At 46.2% G+C, this 18569-nt stretch overlaps 1 protein-coding gene across 1 annotated transcript in view; it reads right to left on the bottom strand.

Moving 5' to 3' along the window:
• The window catches only part of ABCA1 (ATP binding cassette subfamily A member 1), a gene marked incomplete at both ends in the record, with an annotated part of 108809 nt that overhangs the window by 33204 nt on the left and 57036 nt on the right, over positions 1–18569 (bottom strand). Inside the window, 13 exons of the mRNA XM_080708505.1 lie at positions 153–290; positions 456–598; positions 1501–1632; positions 2826–2997; positions 4809–4922; positions 6542–6746; positions 7807–8028; positions 9673–9895; positions 12199–12375; positions 13250–13455; positions 14106–14303; positions 17507–17623; positions 18406–18545. Of these exons, the coding sequence (XP_080564631.1) occupies positions 153–290; positions 456–598; positions 1501–1632; positions 2826–2997; positions 4809–4922; positions 6542–6746; positions 7807–8028; positions 9673–9895; positions 12199–12375; positions 13250–13455; positions 14106–14303; positions 17507–17623; positions 18406–18545 (2187 nt within the window). The remainder of the gene's footprint in view (positions 1–152; positions 291–455; positions 599–1500; positions 1633–2825; positions 2998–4808; positions 4923–6541; positions 6747–7806; positions 8029–9672; positions 9896–12198; positions 12376–13249; positions 13456–14105; positions 14304–17506; positions 17624–18405; positions 18546–18569) is intronic.

Here is an 18569-nt window from a genome sequence, read left to right as displayed (position 1 = left end):
ATGGGCTTTCACTCAGCTTTAAGAGCAGTTCCACATTTTCCTTGAGAAGCAACTCTGTGGCCCTAGCAAGAACAGCCATGAGATACAGCCATACTTCCCAAGAGCTCTGCTCTCTCCCAGCCCACGACTCAGGCTACACACACATCGGGTACCTTGTCGGTATTTCAGCAGCAGCTCCCAAATTCCTCTGCGAGAGTAGGGATCCACACCAGCTGTGGGCTCATCCAGAATGACAACCTTTGATCCCCCCACAAAGGCCAAGGCCACAGACAGCTTCCTCTGCATCCCGCCTACAAGACAGAGGGAGAAGTTCCAGGACCAGCCTGGGCGGCGAGTGAAGGTGGAGCTAGCAAGAGAAGAATGAGGCAGGCACGCAGGCATGGCCAGGGGCATGTCTCTAATACAGGGTTGGAGGCAGAGGGGAGGGAAGACAGGGAAGGTCCTGAGGCCCTCACCTGACAGCTGACTTGTTTTGCTTTTCAGCTTGCTGGGTGGCAAGCCGACGTCCAGGGCCATCTGCTCCATCTCCGCTTTCACATGCTTCTCAGAGAGTCCCTTCAGACAGGCATAGAACCAGATGTGTTCTTCGACAGTCAGCCTGGGGACAGAGGCACAGGTCAGCTCCGGGCCCTGCAGGATGCACCAGAGTATAGTACCTCCTGACCCAGAACAGGAGAGAGCAAGCATGTATTTCTTTTCCTCTACTCCACTCCTAACTTTAAAAAAAAACTTAATCAGCTTCTAAAAAAATACTCAGAAGGGAGGATTCACGGTAGAAAAATGAGCAACATGAGCTGCTCAGTAAGTCCAAGGTCACAGGTAAAAGTGCATTTCCAACCTATTTCCAGCAGGCCTGACCACCAGGCATCAAGACAGTCCAAATTTTAGATTTCAGTTCTTTAAAGGTCTTATACCCTATACCCCCACCAACCATGATGGCTTGGCATTAACCTGGAGCAGCTTCCCTGAACTTTAAAAGACCTCTGAGTCTACAAGGGAGGCTTTAGGAAGCTCAGAAGCACATGATGTTCACTGTAAACAAAGCCAAGACCCACAAGGGAGGAAGGCCTTGCCCAAGAGAGCTCAGGTCTTTCTATGTTCCACCACGAGGGTTCCTTGGGGCCCAACTTGCTCACAGAACAAGCTGACTGGGAGCAAATGTCTTGAGCAGGGCACTGTATCAGTGCCCTAAGGCCCAGCTAGGGAGCCAGGCTTCAGGGAGGGGTGAGACAGGGGAAAAGATAGGCTAAAAGACCTTCCAAAAGGACCACTGATGAAGAGTGCTGCTTCCCAACCCCATCCGCCATCCACACTGACATAATATCTCCCATCCAATAATTCACCCCAAACCTGCCCTACAGAGGACAGCTAGGTCTCAGTGTGTTCAGGGAGGTAAGACCTGCCCCCCTCCCAAAGAAGGTAGAAAGGTAAAGGCCCACTTTACCCGGGACCCCTACATCCTTGCGGGAACTGCTCTCCTCAATGTGCTGCTGTACTCACATGTCGAAAAGCACGTTATGCTGCGGACAGACCCCCAGGTTCTGCCGAATGGTATTCATCTCTGAGCGAATGTCCTTCCCCAGGATGTAGGCAGTGCCCGAGGTAGGAGGGAACAACCCAGTCAGGATTGACCTGAAGACAAAATTAACAGTGGAGAAGTCAGAGCTGGTCACTTCTCCCACTGCACAGGGACAGCAGAGGGCACTAGCCCCTCCCCCACCCAATTCCTGCCTCTCTTTTCTAATGGACCCTAACAGATCCTTGCAAAGCCAAGAAGTCCTTTGCTTTAATAAATAGCCACGACTGGACCTAAGCATCAGAAATGGCAGCTTTAGCATGAATTTTTTAAAACCAGAGCTTCCAGTCTGCAATGAAAAGTGCACTTGAAAAAATAGAAACACCAGAACAAATTATTCAAAGATAAATAATGTTTGTGCTCGATGGGAGGGACTTTTTAAAATGTTCAATGAGCCGGGCGTGGTGGCGCATGCTTGTAATCCCAGCATTTGGGAGGCTGAGACCTGGAGGATCGCGGTTCGCGGACAGCCTCAGCTACTTAGTGAGGCCCTCCACAACTCAGTGAGACCCGGTTTCAAATAAAGAATAAAAAATAGGGCAGGGGGTGTAGATCGAAGGTAGAATGCCCCTGGGTTCCATCCCCAAACCCGCAAAAAAAAAAAAAAAAAAAAAAAGTTCAATGATATTCATACTGTAATGATTTTGTTTTGTTTTTTAAAAAAAGAAAAGAAAAATAAGAAAAGACTATCACCCCTGAAGATCTACCCTTTGGCAAGGCCAAGGGACCACCATGAGAGGCACTGAGGCTCACTCTGGTGTTTTTGGCCCTCACTCCCTTCCAAAGCTGCCAGAGAGAAGGTCCACATAGGTCAGTTAAGGAAATGGGACTAATGACCCACTTCCCGTGTCAGCACAGAGACAGTTCCTGGAGACTGCCATCTCCCCCCCACCCCCAACATATCTAATCTGTCTAGACTCCTGCTTCACAGTTTTGGCCAAATCAGCTCAGAAGGGCACCCCTTCCAAGAGTTTTCATGGCCTCAGAGTCTCAAAATATTACCGAATTCTGAAAGCTATATAGGACAGGTCATCAGAAGCCCTTAGCTTGTTTTAGGATGAAGAAAAAACTACCCAGCAAGAACTAGCACTTGGAAATCATGCTCATGACTAGATGAGACTGATACACTCATCACTCAACCAGCTCCACCCCGGCCCCAGTGGCCAATTCAGTTTCCCTAGGTATAAATTTCTAAGCACACAGCTGATCCCTCCTGTGGCAGATTCTCTGAGGCATCCCCTCTTCTTACATGGTGGTTGTCTTCCCCGCTCCATTGTGACCCAAGAAAGAGGTGATCTGGCCCTCATAAAAATTCAGCGCAAGACCGTCGACAGCCACTTTCATGCCATCTCGGTACACCTTCACCAGGTTCTGAATGGACACGCCCAGCTTGAGGTGGGTGGGCTCTTCTTCCATGCAGACTGTAACAAAAGAGAAGGGATAGGGATGAAACCACAGAAAACACTGACAAGTGGAGTGCAAACACAGAGGGAACTAGGCTTAGACTCTCAGAAGTGGCTTTGGCCCAAGGCCACTCTGGTTTTATAGGCAGGCAGAAGGCTATAAATACTTACTTAAGGTCTCTTTGGGCACTAAACGATAAAGGGAAATTAACAGTCTAGTGAGGGAGAAGATCTGACAAACAATTAACATACAGAGAACTGAGAGCTGTTTTAAAAACACATCAGAAGTGCCCCAGAACTGTGGCATGTGCATACTATGAATTACTACTCAGCAAGGAAAAAGAATGAACTATTGATACATATCACAATTTGAATGAATCTCAAGAAGATTATACTGAGTTAAAAAAACACAATATCAAAACGTTACCTACTATGTGTTTCCAGTTCCCTAACATTAGAGAAATAATAAAACTGTAGAAATGGGAAGAGATGAGTGGCTAGGTTAACAGGTGTCAGAGAGTGGGAAAGAAGAGGGGTGGCTGTGACCAGTAAGCAGGAGCATGAGGGAGCTGGGTGTCAATGAATCAAGCTTTTTGTCTGGACCTTGCTGGTCAGTACATGAGTCTACAATGTGATAAAACTGCACATATCTAAGTGCACACCCTCACAAATTTGAGCGTGTAAAAACTATTGGAGGTCTGTGAGTTGTACCAACATCAATTTTATGGATGTGACAGTCTACAAAATTACTTAGGGTCTTGGTGCCACCACGGGGGGAAACTGGATGAAGGGGAAGAGGGAATCCCCTCACACGACTGTTCTGCATCTTCTTGTGAGTCTACCATTATTTTTTAAATAAAAAGTGTGTGTGTGTGTGTGTGTGTGTGTGTGTGTGTGTGTGTTTTACTCTACATGTCACAGGTGAGGAAAGGAGAATCTAAGAGGGGATACTGAACCAGATCTTTGAGAGTGGGGATTAGACAGCAGGAAAGGTTCTCCCTGGAAAGAAATGGTACAAACAAAGGAACAGAGGCATGGAAGAATATGACAAGCTCCAACCAACTAGGAGCAGCCAGGGCAACTGAAACAGGAGCCAGGTGCAGAGAGGAGGCTGGGAGGAAGAACAGGATCAGGGGTGAAGCAGCAGAACAGTGGGCATGCGCACCTCCCTAAGGAGATTCAGACTTCTACCACTGGTGATCAGGGAAGGCTCAGGAGAGGTCATCAGGATAGGTGCTGCTAACTACTTAAGAACGAACCACTCTGTGCACAAAGACCTAAATGAAGAACCCAGGAGGCAGAAGCTTTGCTGAACTGTGGGCATCTCCACCTGCAGTCAGAAGCCAGGAGAAGATCAGGCTTCTGGGTAACAAACAGTGAGAACATTAGGAAATGGGCTGAGCCCTATGGCAGCCACGTGATGCCAGCCCACATGAGATCTTACTTAGGTAACTACGACAAGGCAGCCAGCCAGGCTGCTGTTCTCTGGCTACATTCACCTCTCCCTGCAAGCCTGATAGAACAGCATGGTAGGAAGACAGTGAGAAAAGGGAATAGTGGTCCAAAGATACATTCTTAGACACCAAGACAACAAAAGAAGTGTTCCTCAAAGACCCAGACAGGAATCCCCGTCAGACCACAGCACTGGATGTGACTGGCACTAGAGAATCTGGAAGTCCAGAGTGCACTGTGTGAGGTTTCTCTACCCCTAGAGGGGCTTTAGAATCTTTGATTAAAATGCAGAAGCCGCCCATCACTTGTCCCTGAGGGGCAGCGGGGCAGCAGCACCAGGTGACAGGGAGGGCAGGAGAGTATAAGAATGGACTTACTTTCTGATACCCCCTTCTGGCTGGAACCAGGGTGGCTCTTCTCACCACTTTCCTCACCAAACCAGTAGGACTTGGTGCAAGGGAAATACCAGGGCCTGGGAACTCCATACTGGCCTGAAAACAAAGCACAAGTGGGATCCAAGCTGAGCGCCATTCCTGTACTCCTGAGAGGTCTCAGCCAGACCCTGATTGCCACACCCTTGGGAGGAGGCACAGAGGGGGACAGAGTGGGGAGAAGGGAGTTAGCCCTTGCAGGAACCTACTATGTACATTCTATATTCTGCACCTCTCAGTGGAGATGCAAGTACCACCCCCATGTCAGAGACAAGCAAACTGAGGCCTAAGTAGCCTACCCAAGGTCACTCGGCCAGTCAATTTGAATTCAGATCTATATGATGCAAAGCTGCATGTTCAGTGAAGGTATCTGAGCTAGGAATAGTCAACACTTCATTTCTACCTCCTCAGAGAACCAAAAGATAAACCAAATGGAGTTAAACTTCACTCTCTCAGAATTCAATCTTCCAATTTATCTCAAAACAGGTTCCTCTTGGACTTGGTCAAGAAGATTTATTAAGGAAAGTATCAAATTAAATTTTACTGAGTATGAATTTTATTTAAATCACAGGCAATAACCCAGGCGTGGTGGCGCATGCTTGTAATCCCAGTACTTGGGAAACGGAGAGAGGAAGATCATAGGTTCCAGGATCATAGCCTCAGCAAGTAGTCACCTCTCATCAATCTAGTGAGACCCTATTTCAAAATAAGAATAAAATTGGGCTGAGGGTGTAGTTTGGAGGTAGAATGTGTTTGAGTTCAACCCCCAGAACCACACACACACACACACACACACACACACACACACACACACACGCAGAATCATGGGTAAAGGCTTAGAGCCAATATATCGTATTACTTACAACCTGTAATCAGGAAACAGAGCTCCCCTGTGGGAACCCTCTCTGGGGATACAATTACACAACTGAATCAGCACTAGGAGGAGTCACTTGGCTGGCTGGCCCAGTGTAACCTATCTGGGTTCACTTTCAGCACCAACACTTAGTAGCCGTGTGTCCTCAGGCAAGTTAACATCTCTAAGTTACGGTTCTCTAATTTGAAGTATACTGGCAAGAACAGTCATTTCCTCAGAGTGGCCTTTTGAGGATTAAGTGGACCACAGTATATAATACACTTTGCACAGAGTCTAGCAAACAGTGCTCAAGAAATGAGTACCACTGTAGTAGTAACCACTGTACTTTCAGCATCAGCTGTCTCTTCTTGGATTATTTGTTTGCATTGGGTCTAAACTACAAGTTAGCTAGTCATGTGGCACATGCGTATAATCCCAGTACTTGGGAGGATGAGAAAGGAGGATGGCAGGTTCAAGGCCACCTTCAACAACTTAGCAAAAACCTGTCTCAAAAATAAAAATAAAAAGGGCTGGGAGTGTAGCTCAAAGGCAGAATGCCCTGACACTACCAATAAATAAATAAAATAAAATAAAAAGAGCTGGAAATGGCTGAGATACAGCTCAGTGGTAAAGCACTTGCCTTGCATGCTCAATGCCCTGGGCTTAATCAAAAAAAAAAAAAGGACAAAATAATTACGATGATGTACAAGTTATTTTCCATGGAGCCCCATTCCTTGAAGAAACTCCAACACAAAGAAAGGAAGGCTCCACAACCAGAAATCATTCCCTAATAAATGGCCAAAGGCAGCGCGGAAGCTGAGCATACCTGGAAAGATAGCCTCGAAGTACCACGTCATCACCCCATAGAGGAAGGCATCGAACAGCATCATGGAGACGGAAGTGGTGAGGTTTAGGCCATCTTCTTCCACGGGGCTCTCAAAGAAGTTGTCCCACTGTACCCCAATCCCTTGTTCTTCAAAAAGGGCAAAGTACTCACAGCCAAACCCAAAAGCCACAGGAGACAGCAGGCTCTGAGAGAAAGAGGCAAAAGTCAGGTATCTATTTCCTTGTCTCTCTCTCTCATTTTCCTACCACTTCTAATGTAAATTTTACCTGGAGAAATTTGAATTTGCAAGATGGATCAATTATAGGATAGGAAAGAATTCACCCATGGAGTCCCTTTAGGGGAGTGGGCTCCCTCACAGCATATAAAATGATTCCATTTATAACTACTCATTATGCACATGCATTTCAGAAATACATGCATGACAGCCCCCAAGACTGTTAGAATTTTATGATTCCAAAGATGCTCCAAGGCTCAACCATCCTGCCCTCTACCCCACCCCACCCCCACCCCCTGACATTCACCAAGGTCTTTTCAGTCTTCCTGTTTAGCTAGTGAACATTCAGGATCTTTGGGAAGAGCATGTGCGGGCTACAGATGCCTACGGGGCCCAGACTGAGGCACCTGGACTATCCTATGAGTGACTGTTAGCTTCCCTTATAAGTGACCCAGGGGACAGCTGGTAAGGTGCTCTTATACCCCCAAAGGCCACTCCCACTCTGTACACGGGAAGGAAATGCCCAAGTCAGGGATTTGTGGCAAGGTTTTACACCTGCTCCTTAGTCCTGCCTCAGTTCAGAAAATACTGCTAAAGCAAAACACTGTACTGGATACAAAGAAGACAAGAGTCAAGAATGAGCCATTTCTGATGTCAAGAGCTGTCAGTTTTGTGTGTTTCTGTGACTTTGCCATGAGTTCAGCACAGACAGCTGAGAGAAAGAGGGCAGAGACGGCCTCTATCACTGAAAGCCGTTTCCAATGCCATTTATCCCTCACCAGGTTCGAGGGACTGTCTGGGGGGAAAAAACACTCAATCCAATCCAACCAGCATTCACCAAGAGGACTAAAGATAAACAATTGACTAAGACATAATCCCTGCCTTCAAAGACCTTAGGATTTAAAACTGAGGTTCAAGCCCCATTAGAAAGAGACTCCCTCAGCTTTTCAACTTGGGGCTTCTGGTCACGGGCTACACCTGGAGGTGACCGTGACACTGCAGCAGCTGCAGAAGGGCTGGAGCTACTCACCACAAAGATCTTGACCGTGAAGCCAACGTAATCCTGCCACGCCACGCACAGGACGTAGGGCAGGTAGAGCGTGAAGTAGACGATGCCCCCACAGGCCGCCGCCAGGTTGGCCCGGGAGAAGAGTGTGCTAATCAGGAAGCACTGCAGGATGGTCACCACGGCGAACACGGACAGGAAGACAAACACCACGCTGGGGTCGCTGTAGGGCAGCAGGTTTCCCAACTGGAAAAGGAAAGACCCATGACATTGGCAACCTGCACAAACACTCGCTTACACGGCTGACAGGGAAGAGTCAGAGTTTACTCATACTTGTCTCAGACATGACACCGAGAAACGATGTCATGCCATTTCCTGATGAGGAAACTGAGGCTCGGAGGAGAGAAATGGCTTACCCGAGGCTACACAGAAAAAGGCAGATTTAGAGATAGAACAGAGGCTAGGCTTTCTATTCCACCTCAGGGGAAAATTTTGCACTGCTTCTCGAATAAGGAATACTAACTGACTTCTCGCTTTTTAAGGGCTACGACTGTCACCACCAAGAAAGAGTTGTAAAAGGCAAAGAAAAGGGTCATGCAACCTTAATTTCCCCCTTGATAAGCATTCATTCTTTGTTTTCATGATTGCTGAAGCACTGCACGATGGTCACCATGGCTGAAGCTGCCGGGGGTATTCTGAGTTGGTTTCCAGTCACTACGTGCATTTCAGCGGGCCCCGCCCACATGCGGTGGTCCCAAAGCAGCCCTAGCACAGCAGCATCAGGACAACCACCCTGCCACAGGCTAGAGGCCATGCAGCAAATATCAGAGGGCAAGGTCGGGGCCTGTTTCTAAGGAGAAGAGCACTTGGATCTTGGTTCTGTCCTTGTGCTGTGTGCCTTGGTGAAGCTTTGACCTTCATTAGCCTCCTTTCCTTGAGCCTTAAAAGGATCATTTAGTAAAGATAATAAAGAAATAAAGCAGCACACAGTATGTGCTTAATCTGATTATTCCTAACAGAGGGAAGGAAGTGTTAAACCCAATGTTGGTTCGTATCCCTTTGGCCTCTCCCCTCTCTTTAAAAATATTTATTTTTGCATGATGCATCTTTGTACAAAATAACTGTGGAAGAAGAAAATTGAGAAGTACGGTAAAGTATGGGGCAATCCCAGAGCTGTGCTGCCCAAGTCCCCTTTAAGGGAGGACTTATATCTGGCTGCCACTAGATGGCAGTGTCTGTAGGTGTGTCACAAGCACAGAGAGTCACCTGGCCTGGGGGCAGCCTTCCTGGGATGGCCCATATAGAGTCCATTGATTGCTTCAGGGGCCATGGTAGGGGATATCAGGAGAGGCAGGGTGGGGGAGGGGGATCATGAAGCTGGATATTTCAGGTCAGTACAGGACAACTAACTAAACGGCCTATTCTCCAGGACCTCCCTCTGTCCAATCCTGCATCCTCCGTCCCTTCCACAAGTGTTAATCTGTAATAAACATCCACATGTCAAACTCTGTCTCAGCCTCTGCTTCTAGACTAACCTGAACTGACATGCGTCCTTCTGATTATGGTTCTTAGAATCACCACCCAATGCATCTAAGGAAATAAATAGCTACCCTGTCAAGGAGTCAGTGTGGGGCAGTTCAGTGTGTGCTGATCCTGAAGAGCAGGAGCCTGGTTGGAGCTTTACTTAGCTACCAACCAGCAGGGCTGACCATGTCAAGCCCCTGCTCCTTGCTGGGCATCACTTTTCCCAACTCTACAATGAGGAAATTGCAGGTGACATGTAAGCCCCTCCTTCCTTCCCAGAGTCTTAGCTTTTCTTGTTCTCTCTCCTTAGCTCGTACTGGGCTATTTAGGAGTTCCCTAGCAGAAAAAGTAACGAAGCAGTAGTACCTTCAAGATGACCACCAGCAGGCCGGCACTCACGAGCAGAGGGATGAGGCTGCTAATGAACCAGCTAAACCAGAGGATGCCGTTGTCCAGGCCCATGATCCTCATGGTCTCCTTTAGCCGCGCCTCCTTCTCATACACGATACCCTTGATAATCACAGCCACAGAGTAAATCCAGGCCAGTGTCATGAAGAGGGGCATCGACCGGCTCATCACCCGAAGGAAGCTGAGGTGCCAATGAAGGGTGGGGGAAGAAAGACACGTGTGAGCCAAGCTCCTGGGCCAGGGCCTCCAAGCACATTTGGTGCAACAAGGGCAGACCCTCTGGCCTCCAAAATGACCAGCTTACCTGATGTTTCACGAGCAGTTAGAAAAGGGAGGCTAACAAAGTATCAATAAGCAAAATTTCTTTGGAGGCTTGCTTTCATAACCAGGTAACTGAGATGATATTAAGGTAAAGGTAGGTTACTCTTTAAAGTACTAAAAACCAAAGCAAGCCAGGCACAGTGGCTATGCAGGTATATTATGCCTGTCATCTCAGCACTTGGGAGACCAAGAAAGGAAAATCACAGGTTCGAGGCCAGCCTCAGCAACTTAGGGAGAACCTCTTTCAAACAAAAAAAAAGTAATAAAATAAAATGGGCTATGGGAATAGGTTACTGGTAGAATCCCCTTGGGCTTAATCTCTAGTGCCCCAATCAATCAGTCAATGAGTCAACCAAGCAAAAAAACAAAAACAAAAACAAACAAACAAAAAAAAGCCAAGCCAATCTCTCCAAAAAGTTCAGTATCTTCAAGGTCATCTTGCTATTGACTTGCTTAGTTGAACTCATAGTGCATAAATACATTTCAAGTAGCTCTTGTTAATAATATTTCAGATTACAAACCAGCATAGGAAACAGTGCTGCAAAGCAGGAGGGACACCAACTTTGGAACCTGAAAGCTGAGGTTTAAGTCCCAGCTTTACCATCTAGGCACTTGCTCACTACCTGACAATAGGGCAAAGATTCTTAACACATCTGAACTCCAGAGCCTCATTTTTTTTTTTTTTTTTTTTTGGTGGTACTGGGGTTCCTGGAAGCCCTTCTACCTCCGGGCTACATACACTCCCAGACCTATTTTATATTTTTGAAACAGGGTCTCTTACGCCAGCGTGGCTGGCTTTGAACCTGCTCGATCCTCCTGTCTCCGCCTCCCAAGCGCGGGGATTACAAGTGTGTGCCACCACGCCCGGCTCCAGAGCCTCATTTTAAAAAATTTTTATTGGTGCATGATAGTCATATATCCTAATAGAGTACAAGATGGTAGAGACATACAAGCTGGTAGAGACATACGTTCCCACATCACCCAATTAGCCCTTACAAAGCCTCATCTTAAGACTAAACCTTGGCTTAAAGGTCTTTTGAAATTTTCCTTTGGAAATTTTGGCTAATCATTTTATTTATTTATTTTTAATAGATAACTGAGGCTTTTATTTATTTATTTATTTATTTATTTATTTATTTATTTATTTATTTTGGTGGTACTGGGGTTCCTGGAAGCCCTTCTACTTTCTACCGGGCTACACTCCCAGACCTATTTTTTACATTTTCATTTTGGAAACAGGGTCTCCTAAACCAACGCGCGCGGCTGGCTTCGAACCTGCGCAATCCTCCTGTCTCTGCCTCCCAAGCGCGGGGATTACAAGCGTGCGCCACCACGCCCGGCTGGCTAATCATTTTAAAGGGAGGAAAAATAACACTGGGCATGGTAGCACATGCTGTCATCCCAGTACTTGGAAGGCTAGGACAGGAGGATTGCAGAACCAAGGACAGTAGTCTTGGCAATGTTGTGAGACTCTCAGCAACCTAGCAAGACCCTGTTTCAAAACAAAAAATGAAAGGGGCTGGGATGTAGCTCAGAGGTAGAATGCCCCTGGGTTTAATAACTAACACACACACACACACACACACACACACACACCAGAAAATAAGACCATTTCCAGAATAGGGAAGATCGGGAAGAGACATGACATATTTGAGATACTTGCAATAACGACATCTACCTCTGCTTGTTCTTTCTTACAAGAAATCATTAGCTCCACGGGCACATTTCCCATAATAAGAACTTGGCTGCTTAGTGACGGAGCACTAAAAGAACATCTAGAAGGTCTAAGATAAAAGGTTTTGTTCAGTTTCATTTAGATGGTTTCAAAATGTGGCTCGATAATCACTTAGAGAAAGTGGACAAATCTACAGGAAATTTGCTTTACAAGTTTAGATCGCTATTTCCGAGTTTGGAAGTATGAGCATATGTGCACTTGCATGTGTTTGTCGTGACACATTTTAAATTTGTAGATGGGGCAAATTTTGGCCAAAAGGGTAGAATTAAAAACAAAAAGTGGAGGACTGTTAGACTAGTGTGTACCTCTGTGTCTGTCAAGTGGATGGAACTGTGGACTATCTACATTTAGCAAGTTATCTATAGAACACACACACACACACACACTCACTCCACCTGGAACAGTGTGAACCACTGCTGGTAACTTACATGTCATCAACATAGCAAGGGTAGGGCATCTGCTGCACATAGACACCAGTTTTCTTCTCAGAGCCCGTCAGCACCCTGATGATTGCTTGTTCCACCACATCCTGCAGGTAGGCGAAGCCTCCCCAGACGTACCGCATGTCCTCAAAGGGGTCAGCCCGAGGACCAGGGTCCCAGTACCTAGAACCAAACACAGGTAAACATTCTATAGAAACAGGAAATAAAAACCCCAAGCACCCGCAATCCCACCACTGTTTCTAGCTTTGTATGTTACTTTCTGGCTTCCATTGACATTTGTAAATGTATTTTTAAATAGAAATACTCAAAATAAATATGCTACTTGTTTTCTTTTTCCTCTCCAATGACTACCTAACCGTGCATCAAGGGAACATACCAAAGTTCACTTAACCATTCCCTGTCTATTGGTTGCTTGTATCTTTTCATAAAAATGGACGATTCTAACATGGAGACCCTAAAGACTTTTTCCCCCTTCTTTTCTTTTTACCCCTGTTCTCCCTTCCCTTCCCTTCCTTTCTCTTTCCTTTCTATTGACTTAATTTCCTTGGGAATAATTCCCTTGAATGGAAATGCTGAACCAAAAGATACTGATAAACCAGGTGTCATGGTGCATGCCTGTAATCCCAGTACTTGGAGACTGAGACAGGAGGATCAAAGGTTTAAGGCCACCCTCAGCAATTTAGCAAGGGCCCCAGGAACTTAGTGAGTCTCTATTTAAAAATAAATATAATAGGGCTAAAAATATAGCTCAAAGGAAGTATGCCCCTGGGTTCAATCAATCCCAAGTATCACACACACGCACACACACACACACACACACACACACACAGATACTAATGTTTTATGCCTTTTGAAATTACAGCCCCCTGCAACCAACATTCCAATTTCACCAAAATCTTGCCACCAGTAATTTTTTTGTTGTTGTGTTTGTTGCTGTTTTTAAATTTTGTACTGGACTATTAATTAAAGTACCTCTAGTCGTAACAGCTGTTCTTGACTTCCCCGAGGCTGGGCCAGCGTGACAGATTCAACTTACCCATCCCTAATTTTATTCGTCCTCTCCACGTTGTCAATGTCCATTCGGATCTTGTACTTGACGTGATGGGGCAGCTCGGCACTGCCTGGAGTGACTCCCGTGAACACGATACCGGCCCAGAACTTCCTCTCATCCAGAAGCTCCATGGACTTGTTGATGAGCCGGACTTCCGTTGCCATGGGCTCCAGCTTGTTCAGGTTGACGCACTGGTGGAAAAGTGGCCTCCATCAGACACTGGAGGCCCAGACAGATCCCACCCTGGGAGGTGAGAACTAACGCCCTGACTTCTTAAATCTTCCCTTTTTGAGCCTCACTAAGACCAACAGTGGCTCTTTCAGTTATTAATTAAATTTAAGAGAAATGCTGGAAGTATCTGGAGATAAGTTACTTATATTGGTCTTTGTGGAGAAAAATAAGTTGAAACAATGATCATATCTTATTTTCTTCACTATTTTCTTAGCAATGCTGCATCTAAACAAACAAAAAACCCTTATTCATCCCTATTAGCTGCCATAATTTATGAAATTAAAATTTTAATATTTAATCTACCCTGGTTAGATCTCAGATACCTTTCAAAAGTGATACGCTTTAAGGGAATGTTTTATTATTGTTAGACATTAAGATATTAACACATATGAGAACCTACAGAATAAAGCTAGAGTTGTATTTATTCACTTATTCAACCAACATTAATGGAGCGCTTTCTGTACGCCAATTTCTGTGTTAAGTGTGAGGAATGTTGCTGGAAATGAGGCGACACATTGATTTAAGCTTTCCTCCTGCCTCTAACTGTACTGAAACCTCTCAAAGAAAAAAGCCCTAAGTCTTCTTAATGGCACGTGCAGCAGATCCTCACCTCCATGAAGCGAGATATGGTCTGAATGGCCCTGTTGGTCTCGTTGAAAGCCTCTCTCCAGGTGTACACTGAGCCATTCGCAGACTGGACATTCTCTGGGTGCTTGGCCAGAAACGCCATGATGTCTTGGGCTGTCCAATCTAAGCCTTCCAACTGCTGTTCCCAAAAGCCGTCATTGCCTCTGCTGTCCAACAGCGTCTGCCATTCCAATAAGAATGCGTGAGCAGTGAACACCGACTACACCGTGAAGAGCACTATATGAAGGATCCAACCTTTTCACGTGTACATTCTCCTTGCTCGTGTACCTTCACAGATATATGTGAGGTACATAACACTGTCTCCATTTTATGTGTAAGAAGGTTGGGGTTGAAAAAAACATAAGCGATTTTTAACCAAGGCTGCGTCATAATACTAATAAGCATGGGGCTGAGACTCAAGCTTAGCATCATCGGAATTCACAGTTCATATGTTTTCCACTGTACCAAACAGCTCAGGTTAACAGTGTCAACTATAACGACAACAACATTACTATGTTGAGTGGTTTCTATACATCTCACACAACTCCATGAGGGGGGTAACTGTAATATTCCCCCATTTTGCACCTAAGAAAACTGAGGTTCAGAGAGGTTAAGTCCATAAGAAGTAGCCAAGCCAGGATCTGATTCTAGTGCCCCCTGCACTGTGTCATGGCCTTCTTTTGAGAGTCAGTCTCATTATTCCAAATAAAACCCTATCTCTAGACTGAACCCACTTATACTGCTTAGTTTAAGGACATGATGCTACTGGTTAAACCAAATAAATTACAGTGTTTTCCGGTATCAGGAGATGTGGATGTGGATACAATGGGGGTCTATTTTCTACTCCTTGCTCCCTCTCAGCAGATTGTTCTTAATGTGGAGCAATGTGAAAGAAAAGGGTAAGTCAATTTGGTGTTCAAACAGCAGATCCCAAGGGGCTGGGCAGAGGCCTGCACAGATGTGCTGCCTGGAAAACAGGGCAGCTGTCAAATCAGCAAAGAGGAGATGCACCTGCAACCCTCATCCCAGCTTCTAGAAGGAAGAGGAAGCCTGGCTCTCCTGAACTGACTCTCTAAGGGCCTGAAACTGCCTTTTTAAGTCAGTCTTTTTTTCAGTAACATTGTAAACAGACATAAAACTGAACCTCACAGAAGTTCACAGAGGCAAGGGCTAGCAATTCTAAAGTTACCTGGTCACTTGAATCGAACAAATAAGAACAGGGTAAAGAGGTGCGGCGTGTGGGATAAGACCTGCCATGTCCACCGTGGCTTCTGAGCAGAATGGCCAAGGAAGACGGCAAGACCAGAGGGATGTGGCCAGTGAAATCGCTGACCATGTGACAAGTTTAGGGTCCTGAGAAGACTGGGACACCCAAAACTGCCCTTGTAATGATAGATGGAGAGAAACCAAGACTTGAGGATGAGGGACCAAGAGCAGCTTAGAAAAGAGACAAATCAGTGTCAGCAGGTGCCATGACTCGATGCAGAGAAGTGCCTCCCTCTCTGTCGGGCAAGGAGATATGAGTAGACAGAGCCAGAGACAGCAGGGATGAGAGCTACCCTCGCAGAAGCAGAACCTCAGATGCTGCTTCTCCTGCCAGATGCCAGGGTGCAAGGGTGTGCTGAGGCTGGGAAGCCTGTACTTGTAGAGGTTTAAAAAAAACACTTTTTAAGTCAGAGAAGAAAGCAGTTGGATGAGGCTCCTCCAATTTCTACCCACAGGCTAATGAGTCTAGCCATGGGCTTGGCAGACATCCTCACCACCCAGCCATGTATCAAGCATCACTCCGGAGCCTCCTCTTGCTGCTCCACAACTACCTAGTCGCCAGGCCTCTCCTCCATGATGCCTTGGCCACTCGAGGGCACAGCCTCTGCCCTGGTCCCTGCTTCTCACCCACCCATCTTTCCTGTTCAATCCACATTATGTCAGAGTAATTAATCTATGTGTCCCCTTGGTCAAGATCCTTGCAGGGTCCCCTCTCCTTGAGCTTAAAGCAAAGATCTTCAGCTTGACACACAAAGCATACCAGGCCTCTCCCTCCTGCCCTACCCCTCTGGTTCCTATCACACACCCAACACTCCCCCAGCCGGGTTCCTGATGGATGATGCTACCGCCACGTTTAAGAGGGCCTTGTCCCTTAAGAACTGGGAGTTTCTGAGCAATTGGAATCTCCAAGGCAAACTCTCAGTTTAAGAGTAGGGAAGCATCTACTTGTTCCAAATTAAAGCTCACTAAATGCCTTCAACCAGATTCTTTATCATCTTCTGAGATTCAGAAAGAGACAATAAGTCCAACTGGTAGAAATGTGAATTCCAGGGAGAAAAACCAGGAAGAAGACAGAGACCACACTTAGGTCTGCAATGTTGACAGTGGCTAGATCTGAGTCCCTCTATGAGGAGGGAATACAGCCCACAGAGAGATACCTTAGAAGGCAGGAGCTAATCCTGTTATTCAGTATCAACCCATATGAATCCTGCCCATGCCCATCTCACTCAAACCTCCTGTTTTTAAATGCCCCAAATGAAGAATTCAGCACCTGTGTGACAGAACTGGTGTATCACAAGAGATTCAGGCTTTTCCATCACTACAACCTTTCTCCCCAGTGACCTGCTTCCAACAGACAGTCCTAAACTTTAGAAGAGTTCCCTCCAGATGGCTCCAACCTCTAAAACCCTGTGCCCCTCAGACCAATGAGGTTCAAGACAAGAAAGCTGGAAAAAATAGTTTACTTTGCCTCTTAATAGCAGCAGAGACAAAAGGAAGTGGCCTCCCTCACCACAGTGATTGGAAATATACTCTACTGATTCTGCTTCAGCCCAAGGCAGTACTGATGTGATTAAATGGCTCTAGGGCTAAAGCAAAAGAGACATTCTGTTCTTCTCCGACTTCCCTCTGCTTTTGAATCCAATTGTCTCTAAAGCACTCATCCTTTTCAAGTGGCTCTGAAGCATTAAGTGCAATTCCCTGCCACACAGGAGGGGCAGCCGAGCAGTCATCTCCAACCTATCTGCATGCCAGACCACGCTCTTGCTCCAAGCCTCCTTCCGAGAACTACCCAGACACAGCAAGGCTAAACAAGAGGCCAGGGCTGGCTCAGCAGCTGGAGCCAGAAATAAAAACAGAGTCTTGCAATCATCATAATATTGCCAGGCATCGGCCCTCACGACATTTTGTGAGAAACCGTTATTTGGCCATCAGACTCATTGTGGCTGATGTGCACAGGGTTATGGAGGTACCAGAGCCAGGCTGGCAGCCCTGCGGCTTGGGCTATGTTCATTACATCTCAACCGATTAAAGAATTCTCGTCCTAGTCACTCTGGGAAAATGAACAGAAACTCACCTCTCCAGGATCAAGCAGGAACATGGTATCAGAAGGACACTCACCCGCACAAGGTCCATCTCTTGGCTGTTCTCCATAAAGTTCCAGATCTTGGGGCTGAGCTCTTCCCACATGCCTTCTAGATCATGGAACACAGCCAATTCCTGGAAGGTCTTGTTCACCTGGAGTGAAGGAGGGAGCCAGGAGCCGCAGAAAAAGAGGAGAGGTAGAGACAATGAGCAATTCAGTGCTTCCCCAAAAGACAAAACATCATACGTAGCAATTCATGATCAGCCTTCACTCATGCCCAAGAAATGCCTCTCTGAAGCTATGACTCAAACACCAAGGGTAGGAAACTGGCCCCGAATCCAGGGTCAGTTCTGGCCCTGCATCCAGGGTTCCACTATTTAAAAGTTCCAAGCTGGGCATAGTGGCACACACCTATAATCCCACAATTTAGGAGGCTGAGATAGAGAGTTCATAGGTTTGAGGCAAGCCTCAGTAACTCAGTAACTTCTTGAGACCCTGTTTCAAAAATAAAAATAAAAAGGGCTGGGATAAAGCTGGGCGTGGTGGCGCACGCTTGTAATCCCAGCATTCGGGAGGCTGAGACCAGAGCATCACGGTTCACAGACAGCCTCAGCTACTTAGCGAGGACCTTTGCAACTCAGTGAGACCCTGTTTCAAAAATAAAAACACTAAAAAATAGGGCTGGGGGTGTAGCTCAGAGGTACATTGCCCCTGGATTCCATTTCCAGTAATGTAAAAAAGAAAAAGAAAAAAAGGCTGGGTATAGATGGGAGGTAGAATGTTCTGTGTTTAAGCTCTACCAGCAAAAAAGAAAGAAAAAAAAAGATCCAAAGAGGCCATGAGCTAGCACATTCCATCTGAACCTACCTTTAACTCTTTTGTCCCTAATTTTAAAAGGATTCTAGGGAAGGTGTCTTGAGCTTAGCGGGCTTACCTCAGCCATAACCTGTCTGGTGGCTGGAGTGTCAGGGGTATAGAGGATCTTTCCAACAAGCAAGGGCTTAAGAGCTTTCCAAATAATGCGGGATAGAGGGCTGGACTCCAAATTCTTCATCAGATCATTGCAATAAGGAGCTAGAAAGAAGGCAGAAGACACAT

The sequence above is a fragment of the Muscardinus avellanarius genome (assembly GCF_963383645.1).
Source record: "Muscardinus avellanarius genome assembly, chromosome: 13".
Classification (NCBI taxonomy): Eukaryota; Metazoa; Chordata; class Mammalia; order Rodentia; family Gliridae; genus Muscardinus; species Muscardinus avellanarius.
The sequence above is the reverse complement of the archived record's forward strand: the minus strand, read 5'-3'. Positions and strand labels throughout refer to the sequence as shown.